The sequence below is a fragment of the Moschus berezovskii genome, chromosome 20, assembly GCF_049115385.1.
Source record: "Moschus berezovskii isolate FMDL1 chromosome 20, NW_MosBer_1.0, whole genome shotgun sequence".
NCBI lineage: Eukaryota > Metazoa > Chordata > Mammalia > Artiodactyla > Moschidae > Moschus > Moschus berezovskii.
The window spans coordinates 45,104,383-45,122,378 of NC_142479.1; the positions used below are offsets into that span (position 1 = coordinate 45,104,383).

At 51.3% G+C, this 17,996-nt stretch overlaps 1 protein-coding gene across 2 annotated transcripts; it reads right to left on the reverse strand.

The window, feature by feature from the left end:
* Window positions 1-141: 141 nt before the first annotated feature.
* TRIM16 (tripartite motif containing 16) lies at window positions 142-17,070 on the reverse strand. Of its 2 annotated transcripts, XM_055407345.2 has the most exons (7): window positions 16,374-17,070; window positions 14,346-14,390; window positions 9,856-9,951; window positions 7,001-7,234; window positions 6,503-6,668; window positions 5,937-6,032; window positions 142-2,604 (listed from the first exon to the last, which is right to left on the reverse strand). In XM_055407345.2, exons 1-7 carry the CDS (start codon window positions 16,875-16,877, stop codon window positions 2,021-2,023), a joined length of 1,725 nt encoding a protein of 574 aa, XP_055263320.1. In that variant the 5' UTR covers window positions 16,878-17,070; the 3' UTR covers window positions 142-2,020. The 2 variants fall into 2 exon arrangements, with proteins under 2 accessions (XP_055263320.1, XP_055263322.1); XM_055407347.2 differs by lacking the exon at window positions 14,346-14,390 and having other exon boundaries at window positions 16,374-17,067.
* Between the last annotated feature and the right edge of the window lie 926 nt (window positions 17,071-17,996).

Sequence of the window (17,996 nt, forward strand, 5' to 3'; positions counted from 1 at the left end):
AGGAAGTGCTGACATAGAGTATCTTGACATTTGCCATTGAAAAAGCCCTTCATGGTGTCCAGTGCATAAAGGTGCAGAGGTGGAATGTTATCGAACAGTTCTACTCATGCATAACTTTTTTAAAAGATTTTTTGACGTGGACCATTTTTTAAGTTTTTATTGAATGTTACAATATTGCTTCTGTTATGTCTTGGTTTTTTGGCCACAAGGCATGTGGGATCTTAGCTCTCCAACCAGAGATTGAATTCATACCCGCTGCATTGGAAGGCAAAGTCTTAACCACAGGACTACCAGGGAAGTCCCACACTGATGCATGACTTATTGAATAACTAAAACCAAAAGGTATTGACTGAGGACTGCAAGACTCTAACCAATTTATGTAACAACAAGAGTAAGATTTAAGAAAAGGTCACCAATTTCTACAGGATAGGAAGGAGAGCTGTTATAACATGGTAGGATCATGAAACAAATCTATCTCCACAAGCAGCAGCGATGTGATGAGTTTTACAATTCAAATTTTTTAAAAGTCAATGAAATTCAAAAATTTTTAATTCAGTTTGAAAATTAAAATCCTACACTGTGTAAATCCTATGATTCAAATGCCTGACAGGGTCTCCGGAAACAAGTCAAGTGATGCTGAAATAATGTGCTCTTGAGACAGGACCACCAGACAGGGCAAAGAGGAAGAGGCTTGCTTTGACACAGGTTATGGAAAAGACCCAGAAGTTATATTTCCAGTGAATCCCAGAAGGGACTTCAGATTATGTCCTCAGAAACCCATTGAGATATAGTTTGTCACTTGCCTAAAGGTTTGATGTTGGTAAAGAATCATCTGCCAATGCAGGAGACACGAGACGTGGATTCAATCCCCAAGTTGGGAAGTTCCCCTGGAAAAGAAAATGGCAACCCACTCTGGTATTCTTGCCTGGGAAATTCCATGGACAGAGGAGCCTGGCAGGGTACAGTCCATGGGGTCGCAGAGTCGGACACGACTAAGCAAGAATGAGGACTAAGGACACCTTTAATTTTAGGGAACAATCAGTTGAAAGGAAGAGAAAGTGATCAGAGGGGTAAAAGATCTGGAAACCACAAGGAAACTGGGAAACAGGATGTGAAACACACATTCCTGGGGGACCCGTGAGAGCTACCCCTAAGTGTGTAGACAACTGCCCGTTGAATGAGGAATTAGACACGTCCCCACCGTCCAGGTGGCTCCAGAAGAGAGGTGCTAGGGCCATCCGCCGAGGTCACAGGGACTAGGACGTGGACCCTATGAAGACAGTCCTGCAGTTCTCGCTGTGCCCAAGCCAGGAGAGCTGCCTGTGAGCTCTCCGTCACAGCACAGCTGCAAGGCCCATCAGACGTGGGCACGAAAAGCCACTGAGACTGTCAGACTCTCCATGCTCACAAATGCAGTTCACCTTGTAGTTTATTCCCTTACAAACAACACCTGTGATCTAAGGAGGAGGGCAGTGTGGGGTAGTGGTTAGAAGTTCGATGTCAGGTTTGAATCCCAGCTTGGCCACTCACTCACCACGTGACCACAGTGACCCTGAGTGAGTTCACTAACCCCCTGGACCGCAGCCCGTCCGTCCGCCAAGTGGGGGTGGTTGAGCACCTCCCCATGGGGCTGCCGAGAGGGTTACGAGGGCTGAGGCCCAGGAGGCACTCAGAACAGCGGACGCAGGAGTAAGACAAGGTTAGCAATTGGTTTTGATTCCTTTTCAGTCTTTCTGATCGCTCTGAAGTTGCCTGGTGATCACCTCTGGGAACAGCATGTGGTCCACCCAAGCAGACAGGGCAAGATCATATGATGGCAAGGGGGACCTAGGGTTTGAGGATTACTGCAAACACAGGGACCAGCGCAGTGAGGAGCCCAGGATGATGACCAGAGACCCTTCTCCTCATCCTCACACGATTTCTAAAGCCAGCAGGCACTGGCATGGACCCCCAATCAGTCTTCCAATGAAAACTGCCACCTGTCTGTGTGTCAGCACAGTTCTGAGCCCTGGATCGGCATCTAGGCAGCAGACTCCACCGGGGCTGGCCCTGGCTTCTCGGGTTCCTCTCCCAGATCTGCAATCCGGATGGCACTGTCCTTCTTGGAAAGCCAGAAGGCCGGGTAGACGGGCTCCGAAAACTTACACTGGAACCTGTGCAGCAGCGTCAGGGTCTCAGGCTCGACGCCGTAGAAGGAGAGGCCCCCACCGGGGAAGTCCACATAGACCCCCAGCCTCCGGCAAGCACTGGCACTGAGTAGGGTCTCTGCATCACTGTGCCATGCCCTGAACCCCTTCCCGTCCCAGTGGAGGCTCCAGGAAAAGTCGTTCCCAGAGATACAGCTGTTGCGCTCCTTGCCCTTGCGGTCGATGCCCTGGCACGTCAGGCCCACATAGACACCCGCTCCCGAGAGCTCCACCTCGAAGTAGTACCTGTGCAGGTACAGGCTCTGCTGGGCCAGCACCTGCCGCCAGTGTGAGAACCTGCTGGGCAGGTCGGGGTATGCGTGCTCCCAGGGCGCCGTGTTGGTGACCTTGCGGTTGTCCTCCTGCAGCCGGAGGTACCTGTGTGCCGTGTCGGGGTCGAAGACAATGTCACAGGCATCTGGGGGGGGGGACATAGAAGGTCAGGGGCTGACAGCTGACTCACACCTAGCCAGCCTCCAAGGGATGAGAAGACATCCATCCCTCTGTTCCCTTCTACCCAGGTTCCGTCCCCTCCCGGAGAAGAGGTGGGTGAAAACCAGGAAACAGAACACAAACGGAACTCTGTGACTTACAGGAATTATAGACTTGGTCTCTGCCCCGGCTCCTAGCACAGAGTTCCCTGTAATTTCCGGACTGGTAGCAGCACTGGCACCATCTTTTGTTCTAATGTTTGGTCTTTGACGGGCTTCCCAGGCAGTTCAGAGGTAAAGAAACTGCCTGTCAGTGCAGGAGACGCAATAGACTAAGTTTTGATCCCTGGGTCAGGAAGATCCCCTGGAGCAGGAAATGGCAACCTACTCCAGTATTCTTGCCTAGAAAGAATTCGCCTGCAATGCCGGAGACATAGGAGACACAGGTTCGATCTCTGGGTCGGGACGATCCCCTTGGAAGAAGAAATGGCAACCCACTTTAGTATTCTTGCCTAGAAAATCCCATGCTGAGACCAGCTCCTGACACAGAGCTCCTGAAACCCTTGTAATTTCCCGGGTTAAACAAATGTCTTTTTTTTTCTTAAGAGGTAAAGTTTGGGGGTTTTCGTTTTGTGTTTGCTGCTGCTGCTAAGTCGCATCAGTCGTGTCCGACTCTGTGCGACCCCACAGACGGCAGCCCACCAGGATCCTCCGTCCCTGGGATTCTCCAGGTAAGAACACTGGAGTGGGTTACCATTTCCTTCTCCAGTGCATGAAAGTGAAAAGGGAAAGTGAAGTCGCTCAGTCGTGTCCAACTCTTAGAGACCCCATGGACTGTAGCCTACCAGGCTCCTCCGTCCATGGGATTTCCCAGGCAAGAGTACTGGAGTGGGGTGCCATTGCCTTTTCCATGTTTTGTGTTTACTTATTTATCTATTTGGCTACACCAGATCTCAGTTTTGGCATGTGGGATCTAGTTCCCTGACCAGGGATTGAACCCGGGCCCAGGGCCTTGGGAGCTCAGAGTCTTAGCCACTGGATCATCAGGGAAGTCCCAGTGTCTTTTGTTCAAACGAGGTGACTCTGTGCGGGGTGGGGACGGCGGCGCTGGCTGGTAACCAGAAGGACCAAGTCATAACCAAGTTCTTGGATCTCGCAGCCCTACCTCCTCTTCTCTTGGGAAGAGAGATGGGCTGGAAGTGGTTCATCATGCCTGTGGGATAAAGCCCCCATAAAATCCCAGTAGTATGGAGTTCTGAGCACTTCCAGGCTGACAAACATCCACACCAGGCAACTGACCCCACCTCCATGGGGACCCTCACAGCCCTCACTCTGAGCATCTCTCCCTTCGTCTGGCTGCTCATCTGTGTCCTTTGTCACATCCTTTCATGAACTGGTAAACAAAGTGTCTCCCTGAATTCTGTGAGCTGTTCTAGCAAATGCTCGAATCCAAGGAGGGTCCTGGGAGCCATGGATTGTAGCCAAGTCGGACAGAAGTTGTGGGTCCTGGGGGCCCCGTAATCGTGACCAGCATCTGAAGCAGCGTCCGTCTGGTGGGCTCTGTGACACCATCTCCAGGCAGACGGCATCAGGACAGAGTTAAATCCTGGGACGCTCAGCCATGTCTGGGGGAATTGCTAGGTGGGGGCGGGGAGAGGGGGCCTCTCTCCCACACACGTGGTAAGTGGTCCCAGACACCTTTCAACAAGTCACCCCCACTTCCTTCCTTCCTTCTTGAAGCTCAAACTGCTTGCCATTTACTGTATTATTGTTGAACTGAATCAAGAAATAAAATTTACTGATGGGCTCATGTTTTCATTCATTCGACAAACATGTCCTGAAAGTCAGGTGCTTTCCTATGCAGTGTTGGCAACGGTCATACCCCCACATCTGATTCACTCATTTGTTAAAATATTTGGCCACTATTTAGCAGGGGAATTCTCAAGCAGTCCCCCCGCATGTACACAGATATTCTCTTCCTGGCCCCAGAGGACACCTCCACACACCCAAATGCTCAAGTCACACTCCAGGTTATTTTGACATTTCTCTTGGCCCCATCCTCCCTCATTTTGCCCCTCAACTCACACTGGAATCCCCAAGTCCCCCCTAGAGACCCCATTCACCCTCATCTAAGCCACCCCTGAATCTCCCCCAACACATGCAGCAGCTCCAAGTCAGTTGGCCTCTTGTATCAACTATGTTTGCACATACTAAGTCACTTCAGTCCCTTTGCAACCCCCACGGACTGTAGCCCACCAGACTCCTTTGTCCATGGCATTCTCCAGGCAAGAATACTGGAGTGGGTTGCCTTCCCCTTCTCCAGGGGATCTTCCTAACTCAGGGATCAAATTTGCATCTCTTATGTCTCCTACATTGGCAGGAGGATTCTTTTCCATCGTGCCAGCTGGGAAGCCCCTATATTAACTGTATTATCTGTTTGTAAAACATGCTGCTGTCAGGAAGCACGAAAGAATAAATAAAGGAAACTGGAAACCAAGAGGTCTTGGGGGCGACGAAGAGCTGTGGCAAGAACAGGGTCATCAAACCCGAGGCTCCATGTCAAGACCAGAGCTCACCCCCAGAAAGCAAGCAGAAGCAGGGTTGAACAGTGAGTTCCAAAGAGATTAAAGTCGGAAAAATGAGCCTTGATTACCCAGACACGTCCTTCCTCTCCTGGGAGATGAGACCTCCCTGTCTTGTTAACCATGAGCAAGTATTGATTGGAAATAAGTGTTTCTAAAAATGCCAACAGACCAGGACACTTCCATGTCAGGACAGGACTATGGGCTAGGTAATTCCGGCCAAGTCAGACTTAAAAGGGAGCCACCTGGTAACCAGCCAGGATCTTCAAAGGGGACAAGGTTGTGAAGGACACAGAAGGATTAAAGGACTGGACACAGACTGAAGGAAGCTAAGGAGATCAGAAAACATCTGTGACTCTGGACTGGACTTCCAACCAGAAAAAGGACACCAGGAGCAACCCTGGTGAAATCTGATTAAATTCCAGCCAGCAATGCTCACTTCCTGATTTGGATCAATGACCATAGTTATGTAAATTGCTCACGTTTGGAAAAGCTAAGTGAAAGGTGTATCAGAATTCTTGGTCCTCTTTTTTGCAATGTTTTTTTAACTCTGAAACGGTTTCAAAATCAAAAGTTCTAATTTTTTTTGAAATTCAACTTATTTAAAATTGAAATGTACCATTTGGGGATAGACCTGAGGTTGCAAGAACCTGAAACCTGCTGAAAGATGGTATCTTTGCTTCTGAAGCATCACATGTACATCCACACCCGGGAAAGCAGGGCGGCTCACGACTTACACTGGAGGAACTGCTGCCTGGTGTAGGGCTCGGGTTTCGAGGTCCAATGTCTGTGCTCAGTGACAGCACACACCTGAGTTCTGATGTCGTACTCCTCTAGAAAATCAAGAGTTGTAAATGCTCACCTGTCCAGGTGGGCAAGAGAACCTAAGGAACAGGAACCCCCCACTTCAGTTGCTCTTCCCTGGGCCTCCTGGGGATAGTAGGGACCAGACACTAGTCATGCTTCAGAGAATCCTGCTCAGTGGACCACATAGCAGTAAAACCCACTGAGGAAATATCCCAGCCTGACCTGGGTTTCACTTGAAAGCATAGGCATCAATGACCTCGGAAGTTAGTCTGCACTTGAGTGGAGATGCAGGCCAAGCGCATACCAAGACCATGTTCTCTGATCTCAGTTGTTGTTAAGTTAACATCAACAAGGTACCTGTCCACCAGCCGCATGGTCCAACCAGAGGACGGCTCTGAAAATGGGACATTTTCTCCACCCCTGTTCTGTTCATCCTCCCTGACTCCTACCTCCCCCGCCAACTCCTCCAGAGATGTCACAAGCCTTGGCGTCTCACCGTCCTTAGAGAACTCCTGGAGCTTCTCCTTGTAGCTCTGCAGCAGCTGGATCAGGTGGGCAGTGGAGTCCGTGATGACCTTGTGGATGCCCGATAGCTTGTCCTTGAGCCCTATGTAGACGCTGGGGAAGGTGCCGTCCTCCATGTTCTTGAACTTGCAGTACTCCTGCAGGAAAAGAAACACAGCAGCACTTGCCCTGGCTTCTGTGCTTCCTAAACAGGGCTGCCCTACTCAATACAGCACCTTCTGCATCTGTGACACGGGCTGATAGGGGCGTGTACTTCACAAAATGTAATGGGTCCAGCTCAGCACCTGACCACATAGAAGGCATCTTCCACAACCTGGTCTGGCCTCTCCACTCTGGGCAGCCCTCCCTCCTACTCCTGTTCTCTGCTGCTCTCTGCCTCATTTATCAACAGGGTGGTTGCCTTGCCACATCCACTGCGGACCTAGCAGAGTGAGGGTCTCTCTGGCTCCAGCATCGCAGTGACCCATACCTCCAGGAACAGCACGGGACTGCCAATGGCAGCGATCCTGTCCAGCTCCTGCCTGGCCTTCTCCATCTCTGCACTCCTGTACTCCAGGTGGGTCTTGATGCCATTGGCCTGGCCCAGGGCAGCTTGCTCCTTCTCCTCCAGGAAGAGCATCACGTCGGCCTGGGCCTTTGTCACGGCAGCACGGAGCTCCCCGAACTGCTCCTCCACCCCAGCCTTCACCTCTGACACTGACACCTAGTGGCGAGGGGGTGGGGGAGAATCAGTGAAGAATCCATTAGTGATTAGTGAAGCATCAATCTCATCAACACACAGAAATGTAAACCCATGCGTGCGTGCACAGTCGTATTCGACTTTGTGACCCCACAGACGGCAGTCCGCCAGGCTCCTCTGTCCATGGAGTTTCCCAGGTAAGAACACTGGAGTGAGTTGCCATTTCCTCCTCCAGGGGATCTTCCCCACCCAGGGATCAAACTTGCGTCTTCTGAATCTCCTGCATTAGCAGGTTAATTTTTAACCACTAGCGCCACCTGAGAATCCCAATACAAACCCAAGAAACCTTCAAATTAGGGAACAATTTCCTATTATAAAAGAAAGCCTTTATTCTCATTTGAATCCTGGGTTCCATAAAACAAGAAGGACCCCCCAGGGTGTGAGTCCTTATTTACTCTTTATTAACTTTGTCTCTCATCCATCGGACGAGACTGTGCATTGTCTGCTGAGCCCAGCTCTGACAGTCAGGTTCCTCTTCAAGTCTGTGACATCAGTCTTCCTGCCTGGACAATGGACCTGTTCAATGTACTTGATAGTCATATTTCTTGCAGTAAATTAATAATTTGGCTTCTTTGTACAAATCAGTAGCATGAATTTGCTTTCTCAGCATTTCATTATGTCCAGCTAAACTACCCACCAAGGAAATCAAACTGCCCAGCAAGGAGATCAAACCAGTCAATCCTAAAGGAAATCAACCCTGAAAATTCATTGTAACGACTGATACTGAAGTTGAAACTCCAATACTTTGGCTACCTGATGTGAAGAGCCAAATCATTGGAAAAGACCCTGAGGCTGGGAAAGATTGGGGGCAGGAGGAGAAGGGGACAACAAAGGGTGAGATGGTTGGATGGCATCACCGACTCAATGGACAGGAGTTTGAGCAAATTTCAGGAGATAGTGAAGGACAGGGGAGCCTGGTATGCTTCAGTCTGTGGGGTTGCAAAGAGTCGAACACAACTTAGTGACTGAACAACAGCAAACTGCCCACTGGATCCATCTGAGCTGAAAGCACACCCTCTGGCATCTGAGCCAGGCACAAAACATTTAGGACATGTGAAGGCGACCACAGCACCTGAGCATTGCAGGACAAGCCTACCTGTGTGGAATGGAATGCCACGTTCAAAAACATATACAACTAACCCCACGTGATGAACAGTAGGGATTTGCCTGATGGCACCTGTGCATGTGGGAGTCTGTCCTTCCATATCTTTAGTAAATGCCCTAGTCAAAGTCATATTTACAACTTCAATCCACGTTGTTTTCAACAGTTTCCTCTTATCTTTGGTAGTTCTTAGGTACTGGTGCTCACGGTGAGTGGGTGGATGGATGGTTGGGAGAGGGATGGATGGAGAGGTAGAATCATTCTTCATATGCAAAGATGCTGCTTCTAACTGCCAAAGGGTGCACGTCTTGCATTCTCCTCTGAGTTGTGGTTATTGGCTTGCCACTAACGAGAAGCTTTTATGAAACTGTTTGGGTCCACTTAGAGTTTACTATGGAAAGTGGTCAGAAACCAGAGAGACTAAAATTAAGTAGCCTGGCATACCATTATGGGACTTCCCAGATGGCCCAGTGGTAAAGAGCCCGCCTACCAATGCAGGAGACGCAAGAGACTTGAGTACAATCCCTGGGTCCGGAAGATCCCCTGAAGGAGGGCATGGAGAGCCACTCCGGGATTCTTGCCTGGAAAGTGCCATGGACAGAGGAACCTGGTGAGCTAAAGTCCATGGGGTCGCAAAGCGTCAGACTGAGCGCACACACACCATTGGCCTTATCAAGTTGCTGTTGTTGTTGTTTAGTCACTAAGTCATGTCCGACTCTTTGCGACCCCATGGACTGTGGCATGCCAGGCTCCTATGTCCATGGACTTTCCCAGGCATGAATCCTGGAGTGGGTTGCCATTTCCTCCTCCAGGAGATCTTCCTGATCGAGGATTCAAACCCGCAGTACCATCCACTAATCCAGCCGCTCTCACCTCTCTTTCCTGTCTGCCGGGACTTAGGACAGGCAAGTATCACATGTGGAATATCCTCTTACGGTGGAGGAAGCCAAGATTATGCATAATTTCTGGAGCTCGAGCTAACCACCCCCCTCGATTCCCACATATACCATTTGCTCCTGGTCAAAAAAGCATATGCAAATATACAAATAAGCCAGAGCTATCACAGGACTGGAGGAGGGCATGGCAACCCACTCCAGTATTCTTGCCTGGAGAATCCCACGGACAGAGGAGCCTGGTGGGCTAAAGTTCACAGGGTCTCAGAGTCGGACACGACTGAAGCAACTTAGTACGCACACACATCACAGGACTAGTTTGCTTCTACTTTCTGTTGTTGAAAGTGAATCACTTGCCAGTTTTGAACCTTGAACTAATTTCACAGCAAATCCCAGTGACAAGGTGATACCACCCTATGGTGTAGCCACTGTACCCACAGTTTCCATCAGATGATAAGACCTAAGGGGCCTGTGGACGTGGAGGCCAGGCCTGCAGCCATGTCCCACAGTTCCGGGTGGGCCTGACTGAACCAGCAGCAGCAACCAGCCAGGTGTGTCAAAGCCCAGCAGGTGACCCCAGCCAGACTTACCAGGACAGATTTATGGTTAGCCTGGAGCCTGGAGATGGCATTTTCATTCAACTTGAGTTTCCGCTCCAGGTCTAACTGGGTGCTCTGAAGCTCAGCCTAAGAAGAGGAAAGGTTAGCAGCATTAGGGAGGAAGGTGCCCAGGGCACCCAGAAGGTCCCTGGGAGCAACGGTGCCACCCCCCTCTTCCACAGAAAGGAGAGTTTGCCTTGGAAGCTGCTCTCAGGAGCAGGCTGGGTGCCCTCCGTGGAGGCAGAGCGGGTCCACTGTGCACCAGCTTTACCAGCTGAATCTCCTCCTGTCGTTGTGACCATGCCCACAGCAGGTAAACACGCTGTCTCCATAGCACAGGTGAGAAAACAGAGCCACGAGGATCACGCAGGTGTCAGTGGAATTGACAGGCCCATCTGGCCCTAGAACAGGCTGACAGGGAGCACAGGACGGAGCTGGCAGTGGGGGGTACCCCAGCCAAGACATTGGAGCAAAGTTGACCTAACGCTTTCACACTTGCATTTCTTCACTGCGCGGTGGGGAGAGCTAGTGTCCAATTCACAGGGTTCCTGTGAGGACAGGAGGCAGTGGGAAGTCTGCACAGCAGCTGGCATCTCACGGGTGCTCCATAGGTGGCAGTGGCATCATTGACTTCGTCATTTTACCAGTGCCTCCTTGGCTGCTTTCCATCACGGAATCTTCTGTCCCAGATGTAGGCAGGACAACCCCTCCCCACCGAGGTGAGTGCCCACATGAGAACTCTGGGTTTGCCTGCTTTGACCCCCACCCCTCGCCCAGCCCCACTCCACCTCCCTTAGCACTCTCTGCCCAGAACCTGACAAGACAAGAAAGCAGAGCCTTTGTGAACTTCAAAGGTCCCCGTCACTTTCTTCCTCCACAAGGGTATGAGACAGCAGCAACAGAAAGGACAGCTTTCGCTGCTTTTCACAGCAGTGTGTGTCAGCACTGAGTTCTGAGTCACTTGCCCTAACAGGTCTTGGATTGGTGGGGAGCACCTGATGCGTCTCCCTTCCTCCCACCAAAGCCCGTGGTAATCCCAGGCCCCAGGGACAGAAGCCAAGGCGGGCAGGGGACCCGCCTCACTCTGAGTAAAACCAGGAACATCTGATCAGGCTCCAGGGTCCTGACTCAGGGCCGATGGAGTCCACTGACTTCCCACGCCTGAGACCTGATGTCCTGGAGTGGGGGAAGCGGGAGAGAAGGAGGGGATCTGACCTATTTGGGGGAGATTGTGGAATCCTGGTCTATCAGAAAGGCTTACCCAGTGACCTGCTCCAGGTTGGGCGGGGGGAAGGACATGAGGTGCTTGTTTAAAAGGTGGTGGGAGACACAACAGAACACACAATAGCAACAGCACAGACATGAGAACATGTTAAAGGGATCAGCCCCAGCGTGACCCAGGGACCCAGGAGACCCTCAGAGCATATAGGGAGGGGTTTCTCCCCGCTGTCTGCAGACTGCCATTAAAGGAGAAAAGGACTCCAAAGTGCCTCATGGGGACCTCTGAGTCACCCCACCAGCGGGCACTCCCGCTTACCCATGACAGGCGGGACCAATCAGGCAACCAGCACCTCCAGTTATTCCTGTTCCCAGAAAATGACAGGGTGCCTCAGACCCCGGCTCCAGGATTTCCCAAGACATCACCCTCACACACATCGCAGGCCAGGGCAGGCTCTGCACCAAAGCAGAACAGGGGTGCCAGTGAGCATAAATGCCCCACATCTGGGGGCACGGAGCGCCCCACCCGCCTTGGCGGGGAGAGGACAGATGCTGTGCAAAGGGCACCGTGTCTGTGATCCAACACCTGCCACTGGCGGGCTCCATAGCCCTCATCAGACCCTCTAGCATCTCCTCTGGCACCTCAAGAAGATGTTAACAGACTGTTTCTTGCTTCTTCCTCCAGGGAACAGGGGGCACCCAGCTGGGTGGCCGGAATCAGGTTAGAGATGCAAACTGGAACAGCAGAGGGAGTGAGGAGAGAGAAAGAAAGACATTCCACATGGTGTCAGGCACTCTGTGTGTCCCTCTGGGAACACGAGATCCCGCCTGGGCCCTGACTTCATTCCTCAGGCAGCTGGCCAGAGCCTACTACATGTCAGTCCAGTTACATAAGGCAGCCTCCCTGCTCTCAAAGGCAGTAGAATGTTTAAGAAAAAACAAGTTAGATAATACTGAGTGCCACATACTCTTCAGAATTTCTAGAAGAAATTCTTCTGAACGGCCTCAAGCCATCCACCTTCTGGCAGCAGACGGCCATGAACAACGCTGGTTAACTGCTCCCCCGAGAACTGGGGACACTTGTGGCTCTCAGAACCTGGCTCTTGCTTCACCTTGAGACCATGTCCACGTCCCTACCCTGTCCTTAGCTTTCTGGAACCTGTGCTGAGGTTGGATGCAGTGACCTGCCATGAATGGACCTAAAGGTCTAAAATGGGGTCCAGCCCAGGCCTTCCCTCCTCCCAAGACCCCCGCCCCTCACTGCCAGGGGGTCCCTCCTCAGAACACACGGTCGAGCTTTTGTGCTTTCCTAGCCCTTGGACGTCCGGGGAGCCACGGGCCTGCCTTGGTTTCCTGATTACAGCCTACGCTCCCTGGGAGGGTGCAGCACACTGAGCCCACAAAAAGCTCTCGATAACGTTTGATAAACATAGCAAGGAACAGAAAAGAACAGAAAAGCAGTCACAGAAGTGGTACAGACTTCACAACATGCACACACGCACACAGGCACGCAAGCAAGCAGCCTCACTTCCTGGCAGTGAGCCTGAGTTCTGAGAAGGTGAGAGGAGTTAAGACCAGCTGCTCTTGAAAGCTAAGGGAGAGGGATAGAGTGGGAGTTTGGGATTCAGTTCAGCTCAGTCGCTCAGTTGTGTCCAACTCTTTGCTACCCCATGCACTGCAGTTCGCCAGACTTCCCCGTCCCTCACTATCTTCCGGGGTTTGCTCAAATTTATGTCAATTATATATAGGATGGATAAACAACAAAATCTTACTGTATAGCACAGGGAACCATATTCAATATCCTGAAATAAACCCTAATGGAAAAGAATATTTTAAAAAGAATATATATATGTTAAAACTGAGTCACTCCATTGTTGTACAATGGAGACTGGCCCAGCATTGTAAATCAGCTATACTTCAATTTAAAAAAAAAAAAATTTTTTTAAGTTAAGGGGCCCTGGGAAGTTGGCCCCAGGAAGGGGAAGAGGTGAGTCCCCACAGGAAAGGGCTGGACCCTAGGAGCCCAGCAGCACAGAAGAAGTACTCAGAGAACACCTGGAATTACCAAATTCAGAGTTTTTGCCCACAGGCATAGCTGAAGAGCATAGGAGCCACAGCAGAGGCTCAGTTGGAGAACTGAGAAGTCAGTTGCTCTGCAGACCCTGTGCAGGGTCCTGGCTGCCCTTTGTCCCTGTGGCTGACCCTGCCATTCTCAGTTTCTTCTGCATGACAGGTGTGCCTGAGCAAGCAGCCCTAAACATCATTCAAAGTGACCTTCAGCAAGCAGCTCCAGCAAGTTCAGGCTGGCTGAAGGAAAGATGGAACTTCTGGAGCCTTACTTAGGTCTGTTAAGTCTTTCCAAATTATCCTGGTGGAGGCTGCAGCCTCCTCAAGGAACTGTGTCTTCTGAGCCGGTCTCCTGGCAAGAAATCTTTCGGCTCCTGAGCCTCAAGGACCACTGAGAGAGAGAGTACTTACTGGGCACGCTAGCTCTGAACTGAAAGCAAGGACGCAGGGCAGAAAAGCAGAAAACTCAGACAAGCAGACCCACAAGCAGAAGCGATGAACAGGCCAGAGCCGAGATCTGGGGCCCGGGGCTACCGCACTGCTCCTATAACCACCACTGCTTTCAGCACCAAAAACTGTCCTGGGTGTCTTTGTGTTACCTGACACAGCTCCCTCCCGGGATGTCCGAATTTGGGGTTCTGCACATGTACTACGTAAGCGGTCCCCAACTTTATTAGCACCAGGAACTGGTTTCATGGAAGAAAAATCCTCCATGGATAAGGGGATGGTTTTCTGGGTGATTCAAGCACATTACTTATTTCTATTATTTATTGTATACTTTATTTCTATTAATGGTAAAGAATCTGCCTGCAATAAGGGAGACCCAGGTTCAGTCCCTGGGTTGGGAAGATCCCCTGGAGAAGGGAATGGCCACCTACTCCAGTATTCTTGCCTGGAGAATCCCATGGACAGAGGAGCCTGGAGGGCTACAGTCCATGGGGTCACAGAGTTGCACACAACTGAGTGACTAACACTTATTTCTATTATTACATCAGCTCCGCCTCAGATTGTCAGGTTAGATCCTGGAGGTTGGGGATCCCTGCACTAAACAACTCTCCCTGCTCAGAATGACAACTACTCAATGCCTCTGTAACGTACCAGCTTACACTACATTTAAAATTCATATTGTATCTATGCTACAACAGGCACAGAATTTCTGAAAGGAACAAGAAGGAAGAGTATATGATGGTATTTACCTCTGAAGAGGGGCTTTCCAGGTGGTTCAAAGGTAAAGAATTTGCCTGTAATGCAAAAGATGCAAGTTTGATCCCTGGGGATTGATGTTATTCCCATGCAGAGTTATTCCCCTGGGTCAGGAAGCTCCCCTGGAGAAGGAAATGGCAACCCACTCCAGTATTCTTGACTGAAAAAGTCCCATGGACAGAGGAGCCTGGCAGGGCTACAGTCCGTGGGGTTGCAAAGAGTCGGACATGACTTAGTGACTGAGCATATATACTTCTGAAGAAGGAGATGGGTGGATCCAGGATGGAAGGGAGAAATTTTCTGGTAAAATCTATTGCAGTATTTGGTGATTGTTCCTCTGTGTGTATGTACATGCATTCCTTTTCCAGCTAAACATGACAGAATTCAGATATTATACCCTGAACAAGGGAAATGCACTCTGCCTTCAACTCTTTACTACATGTATGGCAGGTTTTTGGTGCATTAAAAAAAAAAACATTGTGACCTTGGGGTCCTTCCATGTGTCCTCCAGTGGGTGGCCTTCCAGAAGTTCCCATCACTCACTCCATGACTTAGCCATCTGTATGAGCTTGGACAAATGTGGTGGGGATGAAGAGTCACTACCTCATAGAGTTATCCCAGGACCGAATGGGGAAATCCCAGGGAAGCATGTTGCACATGGCAACATTCCAAGACCAGTTTCCTCAATTACCTGGAGCTCTGTCCTCTGACCTGTCTGTTGACCCAGAGCCTCCTCGTGGCCATGAACATGAGGAGTGGGTGGAAATGACCAGCTCTCCTGACTGGATGTTTCCTGGCACTAGAGATGCTGTGAACAGTCAACAAGTGGATTCTAGAGCTGGAAATGGTGACTCACTGACATCTGGGATACAGAACTTTCCAGAACTATTCCCACTAACACCAGATAAAATCCACACTTAAGGGAGGACGTGGAAGAGGGACCCTGCTAGGAACCTGCCCCTCCCAGGAAGCTCCTTCTCAGCTGTCTCAGAGCCCTGGGCCAAGGCACTGTGCTCAGTGCCAACAAGGGAGCTGCCCAGCATCTGCACACAAGAAATGTGGCACAGGACTTCCCTGGTGGTCCAGTGGTTAAGAATCCACCTTTCAATACAGGGGACAAGAGTTCGATCCCTTGTCAAGGAACTAAAATCCTACATGCAACTAAGCCAGCATGGTTCAACAAAGGTCCAACGCAGCTAAATAAATAAACATATTTTTTAAAAAAAGAAAGAAATGTGGGACAAAGTTCAACTGCAAGTTCCCCCCTCCACCCCCCGAACCAAAGTGCTCGTAGGAAGTCCAAGTAAGAGAAACAAAGCATTTAAGTCCATTCCCAGAAATTCTCCAGGCTCTCAGCTTTAGGGCAGAGAAAAGCCAGTTGTTCCAGAAATAGTTTCCCTATCTGATGGGAATAAAATTACAGGCTATGAGCACAGTGTTTCTGTCTCTCCTGATGCCTCTATCTGTTGAGGAGGTTTATTTTCCCTAAGGGAAGTGGTCCTTGACATTGTCCAGGAGGGAAGTTCCCAGTTCTGTTATTGCAGCCTATCTCAAGGTCTTGAATTTCATAGCTGGCACCTCCAGAGGGGCCCTGTCTCCTGATATCTCGTTTGGGGTAAAGGGAAGAAGAGAAATTAGGGGGAAATGTTGGCTCTTCTCTCTAGAATTTCTGCCAAGGTTTACATTTCATTCATTGCCACTCTGATCTGACCAGAGGGGAACACCACTGTCCTCAGTTGTACACCTTGTATACCCCACCCCCAGACACAGATCAGCACTGAAAGCTGAGCGAGAAACAGCAGGAAACTAGCAAGAGGAGTGACAGACAGATAGGGAGCGTTGCAGGGACAGTGGGGCCAGTGGGGCCAGAGTGAGCTACTACAGCATCCAAAGCCAAATGCAAGAGACATTTAGGCTGGGTGTACCGCCAGGCAGCAAGGCTGAGAGAACGCAGCCCCAGGGGCCTCGGCAGAGGCCTGGCGGCCTCCCCACCTCCCTCTCCCCCAGACCCCAGCACTCACCTCCTTGTCCCTGCGGGCGGTGTCCAGGGAGACCAAGGCGTGGCCCCTGTGCTCGGCCTGGCTGCACTCCTCGCAGATGCACTGCCCGTCGGGGTCACAGAAGGCGATCAGTGGGCTGTGGTGGGCGGGGCACACCCGCAGGTCCCGGTCCCTGGCGGGCTCAGTCAGCTGGTGGCCGTGGAGCCTGCTGTTCTCCTGGTGCGGCCGCAGGTGCTCCGGGCAGTAGTTCACCATGCAGGTCAGGCAGGACTTGACGGCCCTCACCCTGCTGGCCCCGAGACAGAAGTCACACAGGACCTCCTCCTCCTCCTCCAGGCCTTCTGCCTCGGGAGCTCCCTGCCACTCAGAGCCCTGGCCCCCAGTTTCCCCTGGGGGCCTCCCCGGGGAGCCCGGGTTCTCTTCTTCTGTGGGACTGGCCGAGCCAGAGTCTGGGCTGAGAGTGGCCGGAGGGTGAGCAGGGACCCCATGCAGCGGGCCTGGAGCCATCAGATCCAATTCAGCCATGTAGACAGTCTGCCACTGTGGAGCTGGGCTTCCTCTGCCTCTGGGCCCAGGATCGGGAGCCCCAGTCAGACAGCAGAACCACGCCCAGAGGACTGCAGCTGCCGCAGGACTTTAACTGTTTCCTCCCCCAGAGGCAGCTCGGTCGCTCATTACTCCACTGAGCTGGGAGGATGGCCAACTGTGATGGCCACCAGGAAGCCCAGGTCCTCGGGCTCAACGGCCCAGGCTCCGGCCCCTCCTCCAGCCCAGAACCAAAACAGCTATTCTTCTGTGAATCATTCGCACCCCCACCCCCACCCCATAATCTCAGCCAAGGCAGGTCAGTCTGGAAAGGACCGGAGATTCCTGAGATCTGAGGTCACAGCCGATGTTGCTTTATATAACTTGACAGGTTCGACTTTTTTGTCTTCAATTTTTTCTTTTCTGAGGTCACACCACATAGCATGTGTTCAGTCACTAAGTTACATCTGACTCTTTGTGACCCCGTGGACTATATCCCACCCCAGGCTCCTCTGTCCATGGGATTTCCCAGGCAAGAATACTGGAGTGGATTGCCATTTCCTCCTCCAGAGGATCTTCTTGACCCAGGGATCGAACTCGCATCTCCTTTGTCTCCTGCATTAGAAGGCAGATTCTTTACTGTGGAACCACCTGGGAAGCCCACCAGATAGCATCAGTTCAGTTCAGTTCAGTTCAGTGGCGTCCGACTCTCCGTGACCCCATGAACCACAGCACGCCAGGCCTCCCTGTCCATCACCAACTCCCGGAGTACACTCAAACTCATGTCCACAGAGTCGGTGATGCCATCCAGCCATCTCATTCTCCGTCGTCCCCTTCTCCTCCCGCCCCCAACCTTTCCCAGCATCAGAGTCTTTTCCAGATAGCATACAGGATCTTAATTCCCCAACCAGGTATCAAACCCAAGCCCCCTTCAGTAGAAGCACTGGACCGTCAGAATGAAAGTGAAAGTCGTATCCAATTCTTTGCGACCCCACAGACTGGAGCCTACCAGGCTCCTCCATTGACCCCACGGACTGGAGCTTACCAGGCTCCTCCATCCATGGAATTTCCCAGGCAAAAATACTGGAGTGGGTTGCCATTTCCTTCTCCAGGGGATTT

Excerpts from the sequence above, each read along its gene's own strand:
- TRIM16 (XM_055407345.2), bottom strand. The coding sequence starts at position 16,877 with ATGGCTGAATTGGATCTGATGGCTCCAGGCCCGCTGCATGGGGTCCCT. Across the intron at positions 9,952-14,345 it reads TGGAAAGCCCCTCTTCAGAG|GCTGAGCTTCAGAGCACCCA; the intron begins GTAAATACCATC and ends TCCTCTTCTTAG. Across the intron at positions 6,033-6,502 it reads CCAGGAGTTCTCTAAGGACG|AGGAGTACGACATCAGAACT; the intron begins GTGAGACGCCAA and ends TTGATTTTCTAG.